The 19,525-nt window shown below is 42.8% G+C and overlaps 1 protein-coding gene and 2 non-coding genes across 4 annotated transcripts in view; 1 reads left to right on the plus strand and 2 right to left on the minus strand.

The window, feature by feature from the left end:
• The window catches only part of ndufs7 (NADH:ubiquinone oxidoreductase core subunit S7), a 32,802-nt gene extending 26,522 nt beyond the window's left edge, over nt 1-6,280 (minus strand). The window contains exons 1-2 of one of the 2 annotated variants that reach the window (XM_078556009.1): nt 6,109-6,226; nt 1,678-1,714 (exon numbers count right to left, since the gene is read on the minus strand). In XM_078556009.1, coding sequence (XP_078412135.1) covers nt 1,678-1,714; nt 6,109-6,124 — 53 coding nt within the window. In that variant the 5' untranslated portion in view covers nt 6,125-6,226. Of the gene's footprint in view, nt 1-1,677; nt 1,715-6,108 lie in introns of both variants that reach the window. The other variant, XM_078556010.1, reaches the window with a different exon arrangement.
• Nucleotides 6,281-6,384: 104 nt separating this feature from the next.
• trnan-guu (transfer RNA asparagine (anticodon GUU)) lies at nt 6,385-6,458 on the minus strand. Its single transcript has one exon. It is a non-coding gene; the product is annotated as a tRNA-Asn (tRNA).
• A 292-nt stretch (nt 6,459-6,750) lies between these two features.
• On the plus strand, nt 6,751-6,823 carry trnaf-gaa (transfer RNA phenylalanine (anticodon GAA)). Its single transcript has one exon. It is a non-coding gene; the product is annotated as a tRNA-Phe (tRNA).
• Nucleotides 6,824-19,525: the final 12,702 nt, after the last annotated feature.

Genomic DNA, 19,525 nt, shown 5'->3' on the forward strand with positions numbered 1-19,525 from the left:
GAAAGAGAAGCAGAGTTATGTTTCAGGTTGATGAACCTGAAATGTTAGCTTTGTTTCTTTCTTTCTGCACAGATACCGTCTGACCTGCTGAGTTCTCCCAGCCTTTTCTGCTTTTATCAGATTTCTAGCATCTGCAGTATCCAGCTTTGGCTTTAGTGAGCACTTTAAGAAGAGTGAAAGCAGGGAGCACGGTCATTTAACTGCTATTTGGAGATCTTACTCTGATAAACTGGCTGCCCTGTTTACCTATTAAACAAGTGATTACACTTCAAAAGTAGTTAGCTATGAAGGACTGTGGATCATCCTGAGCATTTGAAATTTTCCATATAAATGCAGGTTCATACTTTTTTGTAAGAAACTGGATTCTAAAAGGTTAAACTTCATCCAAAATTACAACAATTATGACATTTGCTCATTTGGAGATTTTCTGCTTTTAAAAATAGTCACATGAAAGAGATGAGTGCATATGGTAATAAGAGTACAAGCACAAGAGTTGAAACACAGTAGAAAGATGCATTGAAGATTCCTGCACTAGGTGAAATCTGATTAGATATAGGGCAGAAGAGCTGCTGAAATAGTCTGAGGTTTGAACCAATAAGTTCCACAAGAAGGCCTTGTTAAATTTTTTCCTATGTCCTGGGAGAAAAATTTAGATTTTTTTTAATCCAAAAAAGCAGGAGACCCAAGCAAGCTAATAGACTCAAGTCAATTATTCAGGATGTGCCATTTAATCTTCATGTTGTTTGGCATATATGAAACAGTCCCCAGAACTCCAACTATATATCTCCTACAGCATACTTCTGATTCCACACCTGACACTATCCATTCTGTTACTTGAGGGACTGATGTAGTGGTCATCTTAGAATAGGAACAACAGGTGCACTTGCACAGTGCGACAGAAAGTAACTGATACTGTATAAGAGTTTTTAGTGTTTGTTAAATACTTGTTAAACCTTTTAAAAGTAGGGCGCAAAAGATAACAAGCAGCTAATGATTTATGAGTTTCGAATCTACACATTTCATTCACTTGGGTCTTTTAGAGTTAATATTTTCATTCAAAATATGCTTATTTTCTGAAATAAAAGCAGAAGATGCTGGAAATACTCAACAAGTCTGGCAGCAAACGTGGAAAGGGAAACAGAATCAACATTTCTGGTTCCTATTTTCTGACTGTCTTAGCTCCAATTTTCACAGCTTTGAAGAGCAATTTTGATATTATGTAAATACTATAACAGTTTTAACTACCTCACACAAGCTGCACTTTGAAAACCATTTGGCCCCTACCAGCTTCACTAAATCAACTGCAATCTTGCCACTCTGACAGAGGAAAAGTAAAGGACAAAATGGAAGCAACTGACAGCACAAAACTCTTGCAAAACACGGGAGAAAGGAGTTAGGACAGTCAATACCAACACCCTGCCCCAACAAAATTCTTGACAACTGGGAAGGTAAAATCAACACTGTTAAAAGGATATCAAGATACGGACCTAGAATCCTAACCTTTTTAATTTGGGTCTGAAATTTCTAACTTTATGCAGCATTTCCCATCCACTGTGGCTTAAAGTTGAACTAATCCCACTACTGTCCAACCCTTGTCAGCCCAAGAAGCAGCGTTCAGCAGCCTTTCAGTCCAGAGATAACTACTTTTACAAAATAACGCGAGGCTTACGGACTTACCTGCAGGCAATGGATACGAATCTGCCGAGGCGAAGAACTGCAAAAAGCAAGTTAAAACAAAATGAAAACTGAGTAATAACAATATAAACAAGAAGTACATTTCAATCCATTACTGTTATTAAATAGCATTGTTAATATTTATTCATATTGCATTATATAGTTTAGATAGCTGGTAGTGAACTCAGGTGTCCTGATAAACTATGAGAACACATTTTTTACCAGTTTAACACAAGAACCAGGACACAACATCCAGCCATAATAAATGGAGGTTTGACTATTAATATGAACGGCTACAAGTCTGTTATTTTACCTTATACATAGTTTCATGAATGGTTACAGCATAGAAGGGGGTCATTTAGTCCATCAAGCCAGTGCCAGCTCTCTGCAAGAGGAATTTAGTTAGTCCCACTCTCCTGCCGTTTCCCCGTACCCCTGCAAATTTCTTCCCTTCAGGCGCTTAACCAATTCCCTTTTGAATGCCACTGTTGAATCTGCCTCCACCACACCTTCAGACAATTTATTATTCTTTCATAGGATGTGGGTGTTGCTGGCTAGACCAGCGTTTTTATTGACCACCCCTAACTGCCCTTGAGAAGGTGGTGGTGAACCACCTCCTTGAATAGCTGCAGCCCCTGTGATGCAGGTACACCCACAATGCTGTTAGAGAGAGTGTTCCAGGATTTTGACACAGCGACAGTGGAGGAACGTGTTCCAGATCTCGCTGCATAAACAAGGCTCCCCTCATGCTGATTTTAGTTCTTTAGCCATTCACCTAAATCTGTCTCCATTGATTCTCAGCCCTCCCACCAATGGGAACAGTTTCTCTCTATTTGCTCTGTCTGTAACCCAGAGGATTTGAACACCTCTGTCAAATCTCCTCACAATCTTCCCTTTTCTAAGGAGAACAACTCCAGCTTCTCCAATCTATTATACTTAAGTAAAGTTCTTCATCCCTGCAACCATTATTGAAAATATTTTCTGCGCCCTCTCAAATATCACATCCTTCCTAAAGTGCAGTGCCCAGAATTGGACACAATATTCCAGCTGAGGCCAAACTAGTGTATTATAAAGTTCACTAAAACTTCCTTTCTTTTACACTCTATACCCCTATTAATAAATCCCAGTATCCCATATGGCTTTTTAACCGATTTCTCAATCTGCCACCTTCAATGATTTGTGCACATGTAGACCCAAGTTTCTGTTCCTACACCTCCTTTAGAATTGTAGCCTTTATATTGTCTCTCCTTGTGCTTTCTACCAAATTATATCACTTTGCACTTACGTGCATTAAATTTCATCTGCCATGTGCCCTCTTATTCCACCAGCCTATGTCCTCAAAGTCTATCACTATCCTCTTCACAGTTCATTATATTTTCAAGTTTCGTGTAATCTGCAAATTTCGAAATTGTGCCCTGTACGCCCAAATCTAAGTCATTTAATATATATCAAGGAAATGTTCAAAGTGTACACCACTTTTTTTATACATCTGCAAAAGAATTGCAAATTTACAAAGTAAAATATTACACACCTAATATGTATTTCATAATTCATAAGATTAAACTAAACTTTAGAAAATAATAGCTATTACAAATTCAAAGTTAGGTTTCCACTTTAAAACATTGCCCAAATTTTTACTGAGAAAATAAACAACTTGTATTTATATACTTTTTAAATTCATGTTCAGGATGTGGGCTTCACTAGCAAGGCCAGCAATTATCATCCATCCCTAGTTGCCCCTGAGAAGGTGGTAGTGGTCAGCCACCTTCCTGAATCACTGCAGTCCACTTAGCAAAACATCCCAAGATGTTTCACAGGAGTATAATCAGATAAAAACTAATATCAAATCAAACGACCAGTGTCCAAAACCTTGGTCAGAGATGGGTTTTAAGGAAATGATTCTTAAAGGAGAAGATGTTGTTTCTGGAGAAAATTCCAGAGTTTAGTGCGGAGACACGATCTTCAATGGTGGGATGAAGGAAGTCAGGACTGCATGGAATGTCAGATACGTGGAATGCAGAGTTCTCAGGAGGTTACAGAGATAGAAGAGACTATGGATGAATTTGGATGCAAACATTAGAATGTTAAAATTACGATGTTTATGTACCAAAAGTCAACAGAGATTAACAAGCACAGCAACAATAGATGAATGGGATTTGGTGCAAAAGAGGACACTGTCAATAGTGTTTTGGACGATTCAAGTTTGGTGGGTGCAAGATGGGAAGCCTTAGAGTAGTCTAGTCTGGATGTAAGAAAAAATGAAACGTATCTATCTAGCCCCACAGGGACCAAGGCATAACCAACATTGTGGAAAGAGTGGACAGGTCAATATGCGTGACATAATCATAGAATCTTACAGGACAGGGGCAGGTCAGTTGCCCCAGCGTGCCGATGCTCTCTGATACAATTATCTATTCAGTCTCATTTCACTGCACTGATGCAGAGAACTTAGCATCTTTTAAAGGTAAGCTGGATAAATATTGGAGGCAGAGAACGACATGGGGCTATGGGGAGAGCATAGGGATACAGTGGGATTAATTTTGGACAAAGTGCAAAACACACCAGTGCTGTCAATAAAAACAGCAATATCTGAGGAAGGGTTCAAAACCCCAAAAAATACTGCAGATGCTGGAAATCTGAGATAAAAAACAGGAAATGCTGGAAGAACTCAGCAGGTCTGATAGCATCTGTGGACAGAGAAACAAGTTTACCTTTCGAGTTCATTTGACTTCTTCAGAGTTGAAGAGGGGTAGAAATGTGATGGGTTTTATACTGTTGAAGAGAGTGGGTTGAGCAGGTGCGGTAAAATAGAAGGTCAGAGATAGGTTGGAGCTCAGGAAAGATTAAATGTCATGGACACAAGGGAGTGGTAATGATACTGTTAAGTAAAATCTAAGGTGGATGTTAATAGTGGCATAAAGGTCAGATAGCAGAATGTGTTAATAGCAGAACAAGGGTCAGTACGTCTGAATGCCAAACATGAGAACAAGTTACAGACTGGCAAAACATACAATGCACAATATAGACTGGTTCAAAACCTACACTTGTGACTTATGTTCTTTCCATAGGTGCTGCCTGGTCTGCTGAGTCTTGAGAGATTTTTGGATTGCTCCAGTAGACAGATCACAGAATCGGTATGGCACAGGAGGAGGCCATTTGGCCCATCACATCAGCACCAGCTCTCTGAATGAGCAACTCGCCTAGTTCTATTCTCCCTGTAACCCTGCACATTCTCTCTTTTCAGATAAGAATCTAAGTCCCTTTTGAATGCTTCAATTAAACCTGCCTCCGCCACACTCCCAGGCAGAGCTCTATAGGCCCTAAATACTTGTTGTGTGAAAAAGGTTTTCCTCACATCACTATTGCTTCTTTTCTAATTACTTTAAACCTGTGTCCTCTTGTTCTCAATCCTTTCGCGAGTGGAAACAGTTTCTCCCTATCTACTCTGTCCAGACCCCACATGATTTTGAATGCATGTGAATATAATTTCTTCTCCGGCTTCTTTTCCCTAACGAAAAGAGTCCTAACTTCTCCAATCTATCTTCATAACTGACGTTCCTTGTCCCAGGAACCATTCTCATGAATCTTTTCTGCACCCTCTCTAATGCCTTCATACCCTTCCTAAAGCGCAGTGGCCAGAACAGGATGCAATACTCCAGCTGAAGCTGAACTAGCAACTTATTATAGTTTAGCATAACCTTCTGCTCTTGTGCCTTATGCCCCTATTAGGAAAACCCAGGATACTGTATGCCTTGTGAACCATTCTCTCAACCTGTCCTGCCACCTTCACTGATTTATGCACATAAGTCCCTCTGCTCCTTAGCGTTAGAGTTGTACCCCCTACATTATACTGACTCTCCACGTTCTTTCTATCAAAATGAATCACTTCACATTTCTCTGCATTGAACTTCATCTGTTATCTGCCCGCCCATTCCACCAACTTGTTTATGTCCTTTTGAAGTGCGACACTATCCCCCTCACAGTGCACAATGCTTCTGAGTTCTGTACCATCCTCAAACAATGAAACTGTGCCCCGTACACCAACGTTTAGGTCACTAATGTATATCAGGAAGAACAAGGGAACCCCACTATAAACCTTCCTCCGGCCTGAAAAACATCCATTAACCACTCCTCTCCATCTCCAGCCAATTCTGTACCCCATGTTGCTACCGTCCTTTTTAATCTGGGTCGCATGACCCTTCTTCCGAATGAATTGTTTAATAGTTGGAGCACAGTTATGCAACCCGAAAGCCCAACACTGTCAAGGAGGAAAGGTCAGGAGAGGCCGACAGGTTTCTGTCCTTTAGCCAGGAATGGGAACCCGACACCCTCCCATCTCCCGAGCGCACTATCTACGATCATCTTCCCCTCTCCCGCCTGTATCCGCACCGCTGCGGAACCGCAAACCGCCGTTCAACCAACAACGCAACTTACCCCCCAGCGACGCCATCTTGACCGGAACCTGGTGCAGCGCCGAATGGTCTCCCTCCACCCGGGAGCTGCTCACAATCGGGTCCGGGTCACAGGCAATTGGGGAAAAAAAAGACTCCTAAAACAATGCATTTATAACAAGGGGGAGGTCACCTCGGCCCCATTTTTTTTATTTTGGTTCGTTGCCCTTTTCTCTTCCTGCGCAAAATGGCAAATCAAGTAGTTGCATGAAGAGTTTTTTCGAAGCAAGGAGGGGGGGGGGAAAAAAAAGGGAGCGTTCGTCCCTGGGTGGGCTCGAACCACCAACCTTTCGGTTAACAGCCGAACGCGCTAACCGATTGCGCCACAGAGACCAACTGGCGAAGCAGAGGTTTTAGAAACGTCTAGAAAACGGATCGACGGCAACGCGGTGGCGGCGGGCGCTGTGAGGTGACTGAAATGGGACGAATGTTTTCAATCGGCCTGAAAGCAGAGATGGGATTTGAAAACGATAAGGGACACCCCCCCCCACATCCCCACACCCCCACCCCACACACACACACACACACACCCCCCCCACACCCCACACAGATGCCGGGGCCGAGCAGCCGGAATGACGCTCAGCCCCGCGCACTTGGTCCCCGAATCTGGAATGTGGAGCAAGGCGCCGAAATAGCTCAGTTGGGAGAGCGTTAGACTGAAGATCTAAAGGTCCCTGGTTCGATCCCGGGTTTCGGCAGCGCCATCTTTTATTTTAATCCGCAAATCACATTGGTCAATTAATCCAACATTTTGCCTCTCAATGGAGATTTTATTTTTTTTTTAATTTTAAAAAAAAACTTTTAGGTAACGGTTCGAAAGTTGACTCACTGCGGATTGATATCTATCCTTCAATGCCGGATATTGGATTATGTGACACAGGAGCCATTCGGCCCCACCGGGCAAACTGCGTTTACGCTCCACGCGCGCTCGCAGAACAGTTAGGGCACAGAAAGAGGCCATTCAGCCCATCGTGTCTGCGCCGGCCAAATAAAAAAAACGAGAAAAAAGAAACTAGCCGCTCATTTTTAATCCCGCTCTCCAACACCTGGTCCCGTGGCCTTGCAGGCGACAGCGCTTCAGATGCAGATCCCGGTCCCTTTTAAGCGAGTTGAGCATTTCAGCCTCAACCACCAACTTAGGCAGCGAATTCCAGACACCCACCACCCTCTGGGTGAAGAAGTTTTTTCTCATGTCCCCTCTAATCCTTCTACCAATCGCCTTAAATCTATACCCCCTGGTAATTGACCTCTCAGCTAGGGGAAACAGGTCTTTCCTGTCTACCCTATCTAGGCCCATCATAATTTTGTACACCTCAATCAGGTCACTCTTTAGCCTCCTCTGTTGTAAGGAATACAACCCTAGCCATTCACAGCGAGAGAAACAGCAGGGTCATTTACGGGGAGTGAGTGAGAGAGAAACAGCGTGGTCATTTACAGGGAGTGAGTGAGAGAGAAACAGCGTGGTCATTTACAGGGAGTGAGTGAGAGAAACAGCGTGGTCATTTACAGGGAGTGAGTAAGAGAGAAACAGCGTGGTCATTTACAGGGAGTGAGTAAGAGAGAAACAGCATGGTCATTTACAGGGAGTGAGTGAGAGAGAAACAGCGTGGTCATTTACAGGGAGAGAGTGAGAGAGAAACAGCATGGTCATTTACAGGGAGTGAGTGAGAGAGAAACAGCGTGGTCATTTACAGGGAGTGAGTGAGAGAGAAACAGCGTGGTCATTTATAGAGAGAGAGTGAGAGAGAAACAGCGTGGTCATTTACAGGGAATGAGTGAGAGAGAAACAGCGTGGTCATTTATAGGGAGTGAGTAAGAGAAACAGCATGGTCATTTATAGGGAGTGAGTAAGAGAGAAACAGCGTGGTCATTTATAGGGAGTGAGTAAGAGAGAAACAGCGTGGTCATTTATAGGGAGAGAGTGAGAGAGAAACAGCGTGGTCATTTACAGGGAATGAGTGTGAGAGAAACAGCGTGGTCATTTATAGGGAGTGAGTAAGAGAGAAACAGCGTGGTCATTTATAGGGAGTGAGTAAGAGAGAAACAGCGTGGTCATTTATAGGGAGAGAGTGAGAGAGAAACAGCGTGGTCATTTACAGGGAATGAGTGTGAGAGAAACAGCGTGGTCATTTATAGGGAGTGAGTAAGAGAGAAACAGCGTGGTCATTTACAGGGAGAGAATGTGAGAGAAACAGCGTGGTCATTTACAGGGAGAGAATGTGAGAGAAACAGCGTGGTCATTTACAGGGAGAGAATGTGAGAGAAACAGCGTGGTCATTTACAGGGAGAGAATGTGAGAGAAACAGCGTGGTCATTTACAGGGAGAGAATGTGAGAGAAACAGCGTGGTCATTTACAGGGAGCAAGTGCAAGACGAGCAGGGCCTTGCACAGTGAGAGAAGAGTGTGAGACCATTAAACAGCACTAGAGGGAAAGGAGAGCAGAGAGCAGCTGATTGGCAAGTAGGATTGGTGAGTCTTTAAAGTAAAAGTAAGGTCCTCAGTTTGTGTTTAGACCTCTAGTCTTTTTTTTTCTCTTTTTCTTAAAGATAGCCTGTTAAGTATAAGTTTGATACTGGTGTATATAAAAAATAATTATAATAAAGTGTAAAGAGTGGGGATACTAGAGTAATTAATACATTGAATAAAATGCGATAGCGATGGCAGGATGCTGCTGCAGCATGTGGGAGCTGCTGGACACCAAGGTGATCCAGAGCGAACACATCTGTACTACCAAGTGTCTGCAGCACAAGGAACTTCAGATCCAAGTTAATGAGCTGGAGTCCAAGCTGCAGACATTGAGCCACATCAGGGAGGGGGAAAGTTACCTGGACACCTTACTCCAGGAGGCGGTCACACCCCTCAGATTAGGTAATTCAAATTTGGCCTGTGATGAGGGATAGGAGGGTGTGACTGCAGGTGAAGCAGGTTTGGGAATCCAGGGGGTAGCCTCGGCTCCTGCAACTGTCCAACAGTTACAAGATTCTTGCAAGCTGTGTGGATGAGAGTGGAGACTGCAGGGAGCATGAGCGAACTGACCACGGCACTGTGGTACAGGGAACCATTCAAGTGGGGGGAGGAAATGGGAACATAGTAGTGGTAGGAGACAGTATAATTAGGAGGATAGGTACTGCTCTCTGCAGCTGTAAGTGTGAGTCCCGAAGGCTGTTGTTGCCTGCCCGATGCCAGGGTTAAGGACATCTCCTCAGAGCTGAAGAGGAACTTGGAGTGGGAGTGGAGCTGGAACTTGGAGTTGGAGTGGGACAATACTAAATAATCATGGGGCAAAATCAGGGGAGGAAATAAATACAATAACTATCACTAGAGAAAAAGCACTTGGGAAACTAATGGGGCTAAAAGCGGATAAGGCTTTTGGATCTGATTGGTTGCACCCTAGGATATTAAAGGAAGTAGCTACAGAGATAGTGAATGCACTGGTAGTAATCTTCCGAGAATCCTTATATTCTGGAAAAGTCCCAGAGGATTGGAGAATGGCCAATGTAACATTCTTATTCAAAAAGGGAATGAGCCAAAAACAGGTAAGTATAGGCCAGTTAGCTTAACACCTGTCATTGGGAAAATGTTGGAGTTTATTACAAAAGATGTAATAGCAGAGCATTTAGAAATAATAATCTAATCAAGCAGAGTCAACATGGCTTCATGAAGGGGAAATCATGCCTAACAAATTTATTAAAATTCTTTGAGGAGGTAACAAGCAGGATAGATAAAGGGGAACCAGTAGACGTAATATATTTGGATTTCCAAAAGGCGTTTGATAAGGTACCACACATAAGGCTACTTAATAAGATAATAGCCCATGGTGTTGGGGGTAGTATATTAACATGGATAGAGGATTGGCTAACTAATAGAAGACAGAGAGTTGGGATAAGAGGGGAATTCTCAGGATGGCAACCTGTAGCTAGTGGAGTGCCACAGGGATCAGTGATGGGGCCAATTATTTACAATATATATTAATGACTTAGATGAGGGAAGTGAATGTACTATCACCAAGTTTGCGGATGACACAAAAATAGGTGGGAAGGCAAGTGATGAGGATGACACAAGGAGTCTACAGAGGGAAATAGACAGGTTAAATGAGTAGGCAAAAACTTGGCAGATGGGATATAATGTGGGAAAATGTGAGGTTATGCACTTTGGCAGGAAGAATAGAGGAGTTGAATATTATTTAAATGGAGAAGGACTGCAGAAAGCTGCAGCACAGAGGGATTTGGGGGTTCTTGTGCCTGAATCCCAAAAAGCTAACATACAAGTTCAGCAGGTAATAGGGAAGGCAGATGGAATGTTGGCCTTTATTTCAAAGGAAATGTAGTATAAAAATAGGGAAGTCTTGCTAAAGCTATACAAGGCACTAGTTAAACCACATCTAGAATACTGTGAACAGTTTTGGTCCCCTTATCTAAGGAAAGATATCTTGGCATTGGAGACAGCCCAGTGAAGGTTCACTAGGTTGATCCCGGGTATGGGAGGATTTTCTTATGAGGAGAGGTTGAGTAGGTTGGGCCTGTACTCATTGGAGTTTAGAAAAATGGGAGGCGCCTTATTGAAACATATAAGATTCTTAGGGGTCTTGATAGGGTAGATGCTGAGAGGTTGTTTCCCTTTGTGGGAGAGTCTAGGACCAGAGGGCATTATCTCAGAGTAAGGGGGCGCCCATTTAAAACAGAGATGAGGAGGAATTTCTCCTCTCTGAGGGAAGTCAATCTGTGGAATTCTTTACCGCAGAGGACTATAGAGTATATTCAAGGCTGAGATAGACAGATTTTTAATCAGTAAGGGAATCAAGGTTATAGGGTCAAGGCAGGAAAATGGAGTTGAGGATTATCAGATCAGCCATGATCTCATTGAATGGCGGAGCAGACTTGAAGGGCCGAATGGCCTACTTCTGCTCCTATGTCTTATGGTCTTATGGTCTATCCAATCTTTCCTGACAGCTACAATTTTCAAGCCCTGGCAACATTCTTGTAAATCTCCTTTGCACTCTCTCTAGAGCAATTATCTCCTTCCTGTAATGTGGTGACCAGAACTGTACACAAAATTCCAGCTGTGGCCTAACCAGCAATTAATGCAGTTACATCATTACATCCTGCTATTGTATTCAATACCTTGCCCAATAAAGGAAAGCATTCCATACCTTTTCCACCTGTCCTGCCACCTTCAAGGACCTATGGACATGCACTCCAAGGTCTCTCACTCCCTCAACCCCTCTCAATAACTTCCCGTCTATTCAGTATTCCCTTGCTTTGTTTGCCCATCCAAATGCATTACCTCGCACTTTTCTGGGTTGAATTCCATTTATCACTTCTCTGCCCGCTCAACCAAACCATTGATATCATTCTGGAGCCAACAGCTATCCTGTTCACTATCAACTACACAGCCAACTTTTGTGTCATCTGCAAATTTCCTAACCATGTCTCCCACAATTAAGTCTAAATCATTAATATATACACCAAACAGCAAGGCCCACCTCCCATCTTTCCTCATCTAAATCTATCATCGTAACTTCCTATTCCCTTCTGATTTATGTGTTTGTCCAGTTTCACCATAAATGCATCCTTTTTAAAATTCATTCACAGGATGTGGGCTTCACTGGCTAGGCCAACATTTATTGCCCATCTCTAGTTGCCCTTGAGAAGGTGGTGATGAGTTGCCTTCTTGAATCGCTGTAGTCCATGTGGTGTAGGTACACCCACGGTTAGGAAGGGATTTCCAGGATTTTGACCCAGCGACAGTGAAGGAACGGCAATATATTTCCAAGTCAGGGTAGTGAAAGACTTGGAGGGGAACTTCCAGGTGGTGGTGTTCTCTTCTATCTGCTGCCCTTCTAGATGGTAGTGGTCGTGCGTTTGGAAGGTGGTGTCGAAGGAGCCTTGGGGAATTCCTGAAGTGCATCTTGTAGATGGTACACACTGCTGCTACTGTGCATCGGTGGTGGAGGGAGTGAATGTTTGTGGATATGGTGCCAACCTATACTATTTGCTTTGACCACTCCCTGTGGGTAGTGAGTTCCACATTAAATTAACTCCAGGTAGAGAAGGGGAATTCTCCCTGATGTACTGGCCAACATCTATCCCTCAATCAACATGACCAAAAAAAAACAGATGATCTGGTCATTATCTCATTGCTATGTGTGGGATCTTGCTGTGCACAACTTGGCAGCTTATTGTTCTACATTATAACAGTGGCTACACTTCAACCTCGTTGATTCTAAAGTGCTTTGGGACATCCTGCACAGTCAAAGGCGCCATAAGAATACAAGTCTTTCTTGATTGCAAGCAAAAAAACTCTGTAGTCAGTTAAGAAGGAATTGAATGCAGGAATGCAAAGGAGCGGGGGAAAATGGGTGAATTAAAAGGAGCTCAATGCCTTTTCTCCTCCAGAATGATCTTGAATGCAAGTCCCTTCCTTTCTTTATGCAGTTTACTGAATAAGCACCTTCTAACTACAAGGCTTTTTAAACCATCTGATTCCGCTCCCCATAGAGCCTTCTCGCACTTGTTTTTTTTTATTCTTTCATTGGATGTGAGCATCGCTGGCTAGGCCAGCATTTATTGCCCATCCCTTAATTGCTCTTGAGAAGGTGTTGGTAAGCTGTCTTCTTGAACCATGTGGTGTAGGCACACCCATAGAGCAGTTAGCGAGGGAATTCCAGGATTTGACCCAGCATCAGTGAAGGAACGGCGATATAATTCCAAGTCAGGATGGTGTGTGGCTTGGAGGGAAACTTGAAGGTGGTGTTCCCATTCATCTGCTGCCCTTGTCCTTCTGGTAATAGAGGTCATTGGCTTGGAAGGTGCTGCCTAAGGAGCCCTGGTGAATTCCTGCAGTGCATCTTGTAGATGTTCATGCTGCTACTGTTTATTGATGGTGGAGTAAGTGAATGTTTGTGGAAGGGGGGCCAATCAAGTGCGTTGCTTTGTCCTGGATAGTGTTGAGCTTCTTGAGCTTGTTGGAGCTGCATTCATCCAGGCAAGTGGACAGTATTCCATCAGACTCCTGACTTGTGCCTTGTAGATGGTGGAAAGTCTTTAAAGAGTCAGGAGGTGAGATACTCTTTGCAGAATTCCCAGCCTCTGACCTGCTCTTGTAGCCACAGTATTTATATGGCAGTCCAGTTCAATTTCTGGTTAATGGTAACACCCATAATGTTGATAGTGGGAGATTCAGCGGTGGTAATATCATTGAATGTCAAGGGGAGATGGTTGGATTCTCTCTTGTTGGAGATGGACATTGCCTGGCACTTGTGTGGCATGAAGGTTACTTGCCACTTATTAGCCCAAGCCTGACTGTTGCCCAGGTTTGCTGCATATGGGCACAGACTGCTTCAGTGTCTGAGGATTTGCGAATGGCGCTGAACAACATATAATCATCAGCAAACATCCCCACTTCTGACCTTATGATGGAGGGAAGGTCTTTGATAAAGCAGTTGAAGATGGTTGGGCCTAGGACACTACCCTGAGGAACTCCTGCAGTGCTGTTATGGGACTGAGGTGATTGACCTCCAAGAATCACAACCATCTTCCTTTGTGCTAGGTATGACTCCAGCCAGTGGAGAGTTTTCCCCCTGCTTCCCATTGACTCCAATTTTACTGGGGCTGCTTAATGTCACACTCGGTCAAATGCTGCCTTGATGTCAAGGACAGTCACTCTCACCTCACCTCTTGAGTTCAGCTCTTTTGTCCATGTTTGGACTAAGGCAGTAATGAGGTCAGGAGCTGAGTGGCCCTGGCAGAACCCAAACTGAGGGTCAGTGAGCAGTTTATTGCTGAGTAAGTGTCATTTGATAGCACTGTCGACAGCACTTGCCATCGCTTTACTGATGATCGAGAGTAGACTAATTAGTAGTTAGCCAGGTTGGATTTGCCCTGCTTTTTGTCACAAGGCAGGAGGTTTGGTAAATGATTCTAACACTCTGATTTGTGCTCTTCTTTATTGATTTTCACTTATGCAGACATTCTCATACACATCTAGAAACTCCATATGGGCGAATGATCCTGAACTTACAGGAGCCTAGGGTATACTTTTAAGATGCAGCATTGCATCAGTGCTTCTAATCTCTCCAAGATGTTATCCTCCACCTTTCATCCTACCATAATGGGCTATGGCTTGAGATGTCTATAGTTCAACACTCAGGAATCCCTTCCATCTCCCTCTCCTCATTTCCCTCATGAATTTTTAAATTAAGTTTTCAGACACCTTGCCCAATCTCTCATCATTTGGCTATCAGTTTTTCCTTGTGCTTACATTAAATGTTGTTATATAAATCATACAATGATACAACACATAAGGAGACCATTCAGACCTTGTGCCTGAGCGAGCTCTTTGAAATCACACCCCCCGGCATTTTCCCCATAGTCCATTAATTGTCTTCCTTCTGAAGCATTTATCCAATTCCCTTTTGAAAGTTATAATTGAATCTGCCTTCACCATGCTTTTGGGCAATGCATTCTAGAACATAACAATAAGCTGTGTGAAATATTATTTCCTTGTGTTGGTTCTTTTGTCAATTACCTTAAATCTGTGCCCTCTGGTTACCAACCCTTCTACCACTGGAACCAGTTTCTCCTTATTTACTCTTATCAAAATCCTTCAAGATTTTGAACACTTCTAAATCTCCGCTTAATCTTCTCTACTCTAAAGAGATGAACTTCAGTTTCTCTAGTTTCTTCATGACCCTGAAGTCTTTCAAACCTGGCACCATCCCAGCAAACCTCTTCTGCATCGTCTTAGGCCTTGAAATCTTTCCCAAAGTGTGGTGTCCAGAATTGGTCACAATACACAACTCAGGTCTAACCAGTACTTCATAAAAGGTTTAGCATGACCTCCTTTTTTTTTGTGCTCTATGCCTTTATAAAGCCAAAGATCCCATATGCCCTTTCAACAGCTTTTTCAAGTTGTCATATCATGACCTGTGTGCCCACAATCTGAGGCCTCTCAATATTTACACCTATTTTAAAATAGTACCAATTAGCTTTTATTGCCTCATTCTTCCTACCAAAATCAACCACTTTACACTTTTTAAAAATTATTATTCATTCATGGGATGTGGACATCATTGGCTAGGCCAGCATTTATTGCCCACCCCTAATTGACCTTGAGATGATTGTGGTGAGCTGCCTTCTTGAACCACTGTAGTCAGTGTGGTGTAGGTACACCCACAGTGTTGTTAGGGAGGGAGGTGTAGGATTTTGACCCAATGACAGTGAAGGAACAGCGATATATTTCCAAGTCAGGATGGTGAGTGGCTTGGTGTGGAACTTCCAGGCGGTGGTATCTGCTGTCCTTGTCCTTCTAGATGGTAGCAGTCGTGGGTTTGGAAGGTGCATTAATTTTCAGTTGCCATGTGTCTGTCCATTTCACCAGCCTATTCTCTTCACTGTTTACTACATTTGAATTTTGTGCCATAAGAACTGGAGTAGACCATTTAGCCTCTCGAACCTGTTCCACCATTGAAAGAGATTGTGGCTGATCTGCAACATAATTTCATATATCTATAAATCCATGTCTGCAAACTAAAATTATGCCCTGTAAACTCCTGTCCAGGTCATTAATATAAACCAAAAATAACAATGGTGCTAATATCAATCCCTGGTAGAACCCACTACTTACTTCCCTCTACAAAGACTAACCTTTGGGATACATGACATAATACCTCCGTATTCTGTCTGCTCTCTGTGTTGCGTAAGCTAGTTTTGATTAATTTATTTACAAATAATCTTTTTACTTATTTCACTAATGTATGCCTCATTGACTGCACTAATGCAATTACTTAAATGATTTTAGAAATACAGTTGTCTGAGAAACAGATTTTTCTGCTGTATAAGCAGCTGCCATTATTTGTGACAAACTGTGAAGTCAAGTTGATAGGAACTGGACCATGGTGTTAAACTAGAAGACCACAAGGCTGGGAGGAAAAGCAAGATGTGTCATAAAGATAAGGAGTGCTAGGCTAGCAGGAAAAAGTGATTTGTGACATGGAGGGACGGCTATTATGTGAAACGAATGAGCACAACCACCTCTTTGGCCAAGAACTACATGATACACTTGTAGAGTACATGTATGGATTTATGACTTGTTGCAAATGGTGGAACAGGCAAGAGGGCACTTGCATAATAAAGGCTGTCCCCTGCAGGTTCCTATGGCAGACAGAATAGAAGGCAGAAGACATGAAGGCTAAGAGGAAAACCTAGCAAACCAAAGAAAAGGAGAAGAGCACTCCACCATTCTGAACTAATATGGGAAGTATATACCCCACGTTAGACTGTAAATCCCAGCCTGAGGTTATTGTACTTATTAACTTGTTCTGGCTTTGTCTCAGTAAAGTAGCTTCACAACTAAATTCATTGTCACACTTGATCCTATACCAGTGAACAGGGCAAACCACTATCCCTTTAATCCTTCAATTTTGCTACAAGTCTCTTATGTGGTACTTTATCAAATGATTTTTGAAAGCCCATATAAACATTGACCACACTAGCCTCATCCACCCTCTTCATTATTTCATCAAAGAACTCAATCCAATTAATCAATAACAACTTTCTTATAACAAATACATGCTGACTTTCATTTATTAACTCATATTTTTCCAAGAGCCAATTAATTTCAGGCAGTTCACTGCCACTTTTTCGAGGGCAATAAGGGATGGGCAATAAATGCTGGCCTAGCCAACGACGACCACATCCCACAAATGATTAACAATACCCACTACTGATGTTCTGCTGATTGGCCTATAATTGCCAGGTTTATCCCTCCCCACTTTTTGAACAGCAGTGTAATATTTGCAATCCTCCAGTCCTCTTCAGATTGCCAGATCCCTTTTCAACCGACTGAATTTTTTTACTATTCATTCCTGGGATGTGTGCATCGCTGGCAAGGCCAGCATTTATTGCCCATGGTGCTGTTAGGAAGTGAATTCCAGAATTTTGACCCAGCGACAATAACTGAAAAGTGATATAGTTCCAAGCCAGGATGACGTGTGGCTTGGGTGAGAACTTGCATGTGGTGGTGTTCCAATATGGCTACTGCCCTTGTTCTTCGAGGTGGTGTTGTGGCTTTGGAAGGTGCTGTCAAAGGAGCGTTGGTGAGTTGCAGCAGTGCATCTTGTAGATGGTACACACTGCTGCCACTGTGTGCCAATTGCAGAGGGAGTGAATGTTTAAGTTGGTGGATGAGACGCAGGTTAAGTGGGCTGGATGGCTTTGAGCTTCTTGAATGTTGCTTGAGCTCCATTCATCCAGATAACTGGATAGTATTGCATCACATTCCTGACTTGTCCCTTGTAGATGGTGGAGAGGCTCGAGAGTCAGGAGATGAGATACCAGCCATGGAATTCCCAGTCTGTGGCTTGTTCAGTTAAGTTTCTGGTCAATGGTAACCCTGAGAATGTTGATGCTGATGGGTTTCAGCGATGGTAATTCTGTCGAATGTTGGGAAATGGTCATTGCCTGGGACTTATGTGGCATGAGTTTTACTTGCCCCTAATCAGCCCAAGTCCAGGTCTTGCTGCATACAGTTTCTCTGCCAGTTAATATTTTCACATTTGATTGTCCCTTACCCACTTCCTTTCATGTAAGCTGTGGCTCAGTTGGTAGCACTGGTGCAGCTGAATCAGAAGACTCAAGGTTCAAAACAAAAACAAAAATACCTGGAAAAACTCAGCAGGTCTGGCAGCATCTGCAGAGAGGAGCACAGTTAATGTTTTGAGTCCGAATGACCCTTCAATAGAACTAGAACTTTTGTTTTTGTTTTGGATTTCCAGCATCCGCAGTTTTTTGCTTTTAGACTACAGGTTCAAGTTCCCCTCCAGGACTTGAGCACAAAATTCAAGCAGATGCCGTCTTTCAGATGAAATGTTAAACTGAAGCCCTGTCTGCCTGCTCAGGTGGATGTGAAAAATTCCATGGCACTATTTCCAAGAAGAACAGGGGAGTGCCCCGGCCAATATTTATCTCTTAATGACTAGATCATGTGCTTTTGTGTTGTTCATTACCACATTGCTGCTTGTAGGAGTTTGCTGTGTGCAATTGGCTGCTATGTTACTTATGTAACAACAGTGACTGTGCTGCAAAAAAGTACCTCATGTCTGTAAAGCACTTTAAGACATCCAGTGGGCATGTAATGCGCTATATAAATGCAAGTTTTTTTTTGTCTTTTTCCATAACTGCACCAAACATGATATTCTGATCACTGTTTTCCAAATGCTCACCTGCAAACATGCTCCACTTGATCCCCAGAACTACCGCCAACATTGTATCTCTCCAAGGAAGGAAGCAGAGTTAACGGTTTAGGTTGACAATACCTCAGCGACCTGCAACATTAATTCTGTTTCTCTCCACAGATGCTGCCTGACCTACTGAATATTTCCAGCATTTTCTACTTTTATTTCAGATTACCAGCACCTGCAGTATTTTGCTTTTGTATTACAGCTTCCTTCCTTGTTGGGCTGAAAATATATTGATTCAGAAAGTTTTCTTGTAAACATTTCAGGAAGTCCTCCACCTCCTTACATTGTTAGTTATCCAGGTATAGATTTGAAAAATAAAGGCTCCGTTATCACCAAAGTTCTTTCATCTTTACACAACTTACCTGCAAATTTGCTCCTCTATCACCTTTCCACAATTTGTTAGCCTACTAGCATACAGTCCATACACACAGTAGCCTAATAGCTCATATTATCCCCCAATTCTGACCAATAGAACGTCTCTTTGAACCCTCAAGTGCATCAACCCTTTCTGGTGATTTAACAGTATCTTTAATCAATACTGCCACCTTGCCTCCTTTATTCCCTCCCCTATATTTCCTGAATACATTGCAGCCAGGAACATTAAGTGTCTATTTATTCCCCATGTTTGAGCCAGGTCTCCAACATCGTAACTGCAGTATATCATAACCTCTTGTGCCTGCAGTTCACCAATCTTATTTACCACACTCGTGTACTCTAAATGCAAGTTAAGTATACAAATGACATTTGGTATCAGCCATGTGACTAAGGCATCACTGGATAACTGGATACATGCAAACTGGTGCTACTAAGCTGATTTTAATGAGTATTCAGGGAATTAACAACAAAATAACCTAGCCGTGTGCAAACAAGACCAAATTCAGTTAGCAAACATACATTTAATGCCATGTATGTAATGTATAAAAATTCAATACATTGGAAAATAGAAGAATGAGTCTAGTCGCAAATATAGGGCGGAATTTTCTGAGCCCGCTGGCGGCGGGCCTGATAGGTGGCGTGTGCGGAAAATATGGCGGGACCCACTTCATGACGGCGTGAAAGCAGGTCACGATCTTCCACTCAGCCCGCTGATGCCAGGCCGTGTTTCCCATCATCGGTCGCCGGGGAGCTAATTGTAATACATTAGCATAGAATTAAAGGGCC

The sequence above is a fragment of the Cetorhinus maximus genome, chromosome 13 (assembly GCF_964194155.1).
Source record: "Cetorhinus maximus chromosome 13, sCetMax3.hap1.1, whole genome shotgun sequence".
In the NCBI taxonomy this organism is placed as follows: Eukaryota; Metazoa; Chordata; class Chondrichthyes; order Lamniformes; family Cetorhinidae; genus Cetorhinus; species Cetorhinus maximus.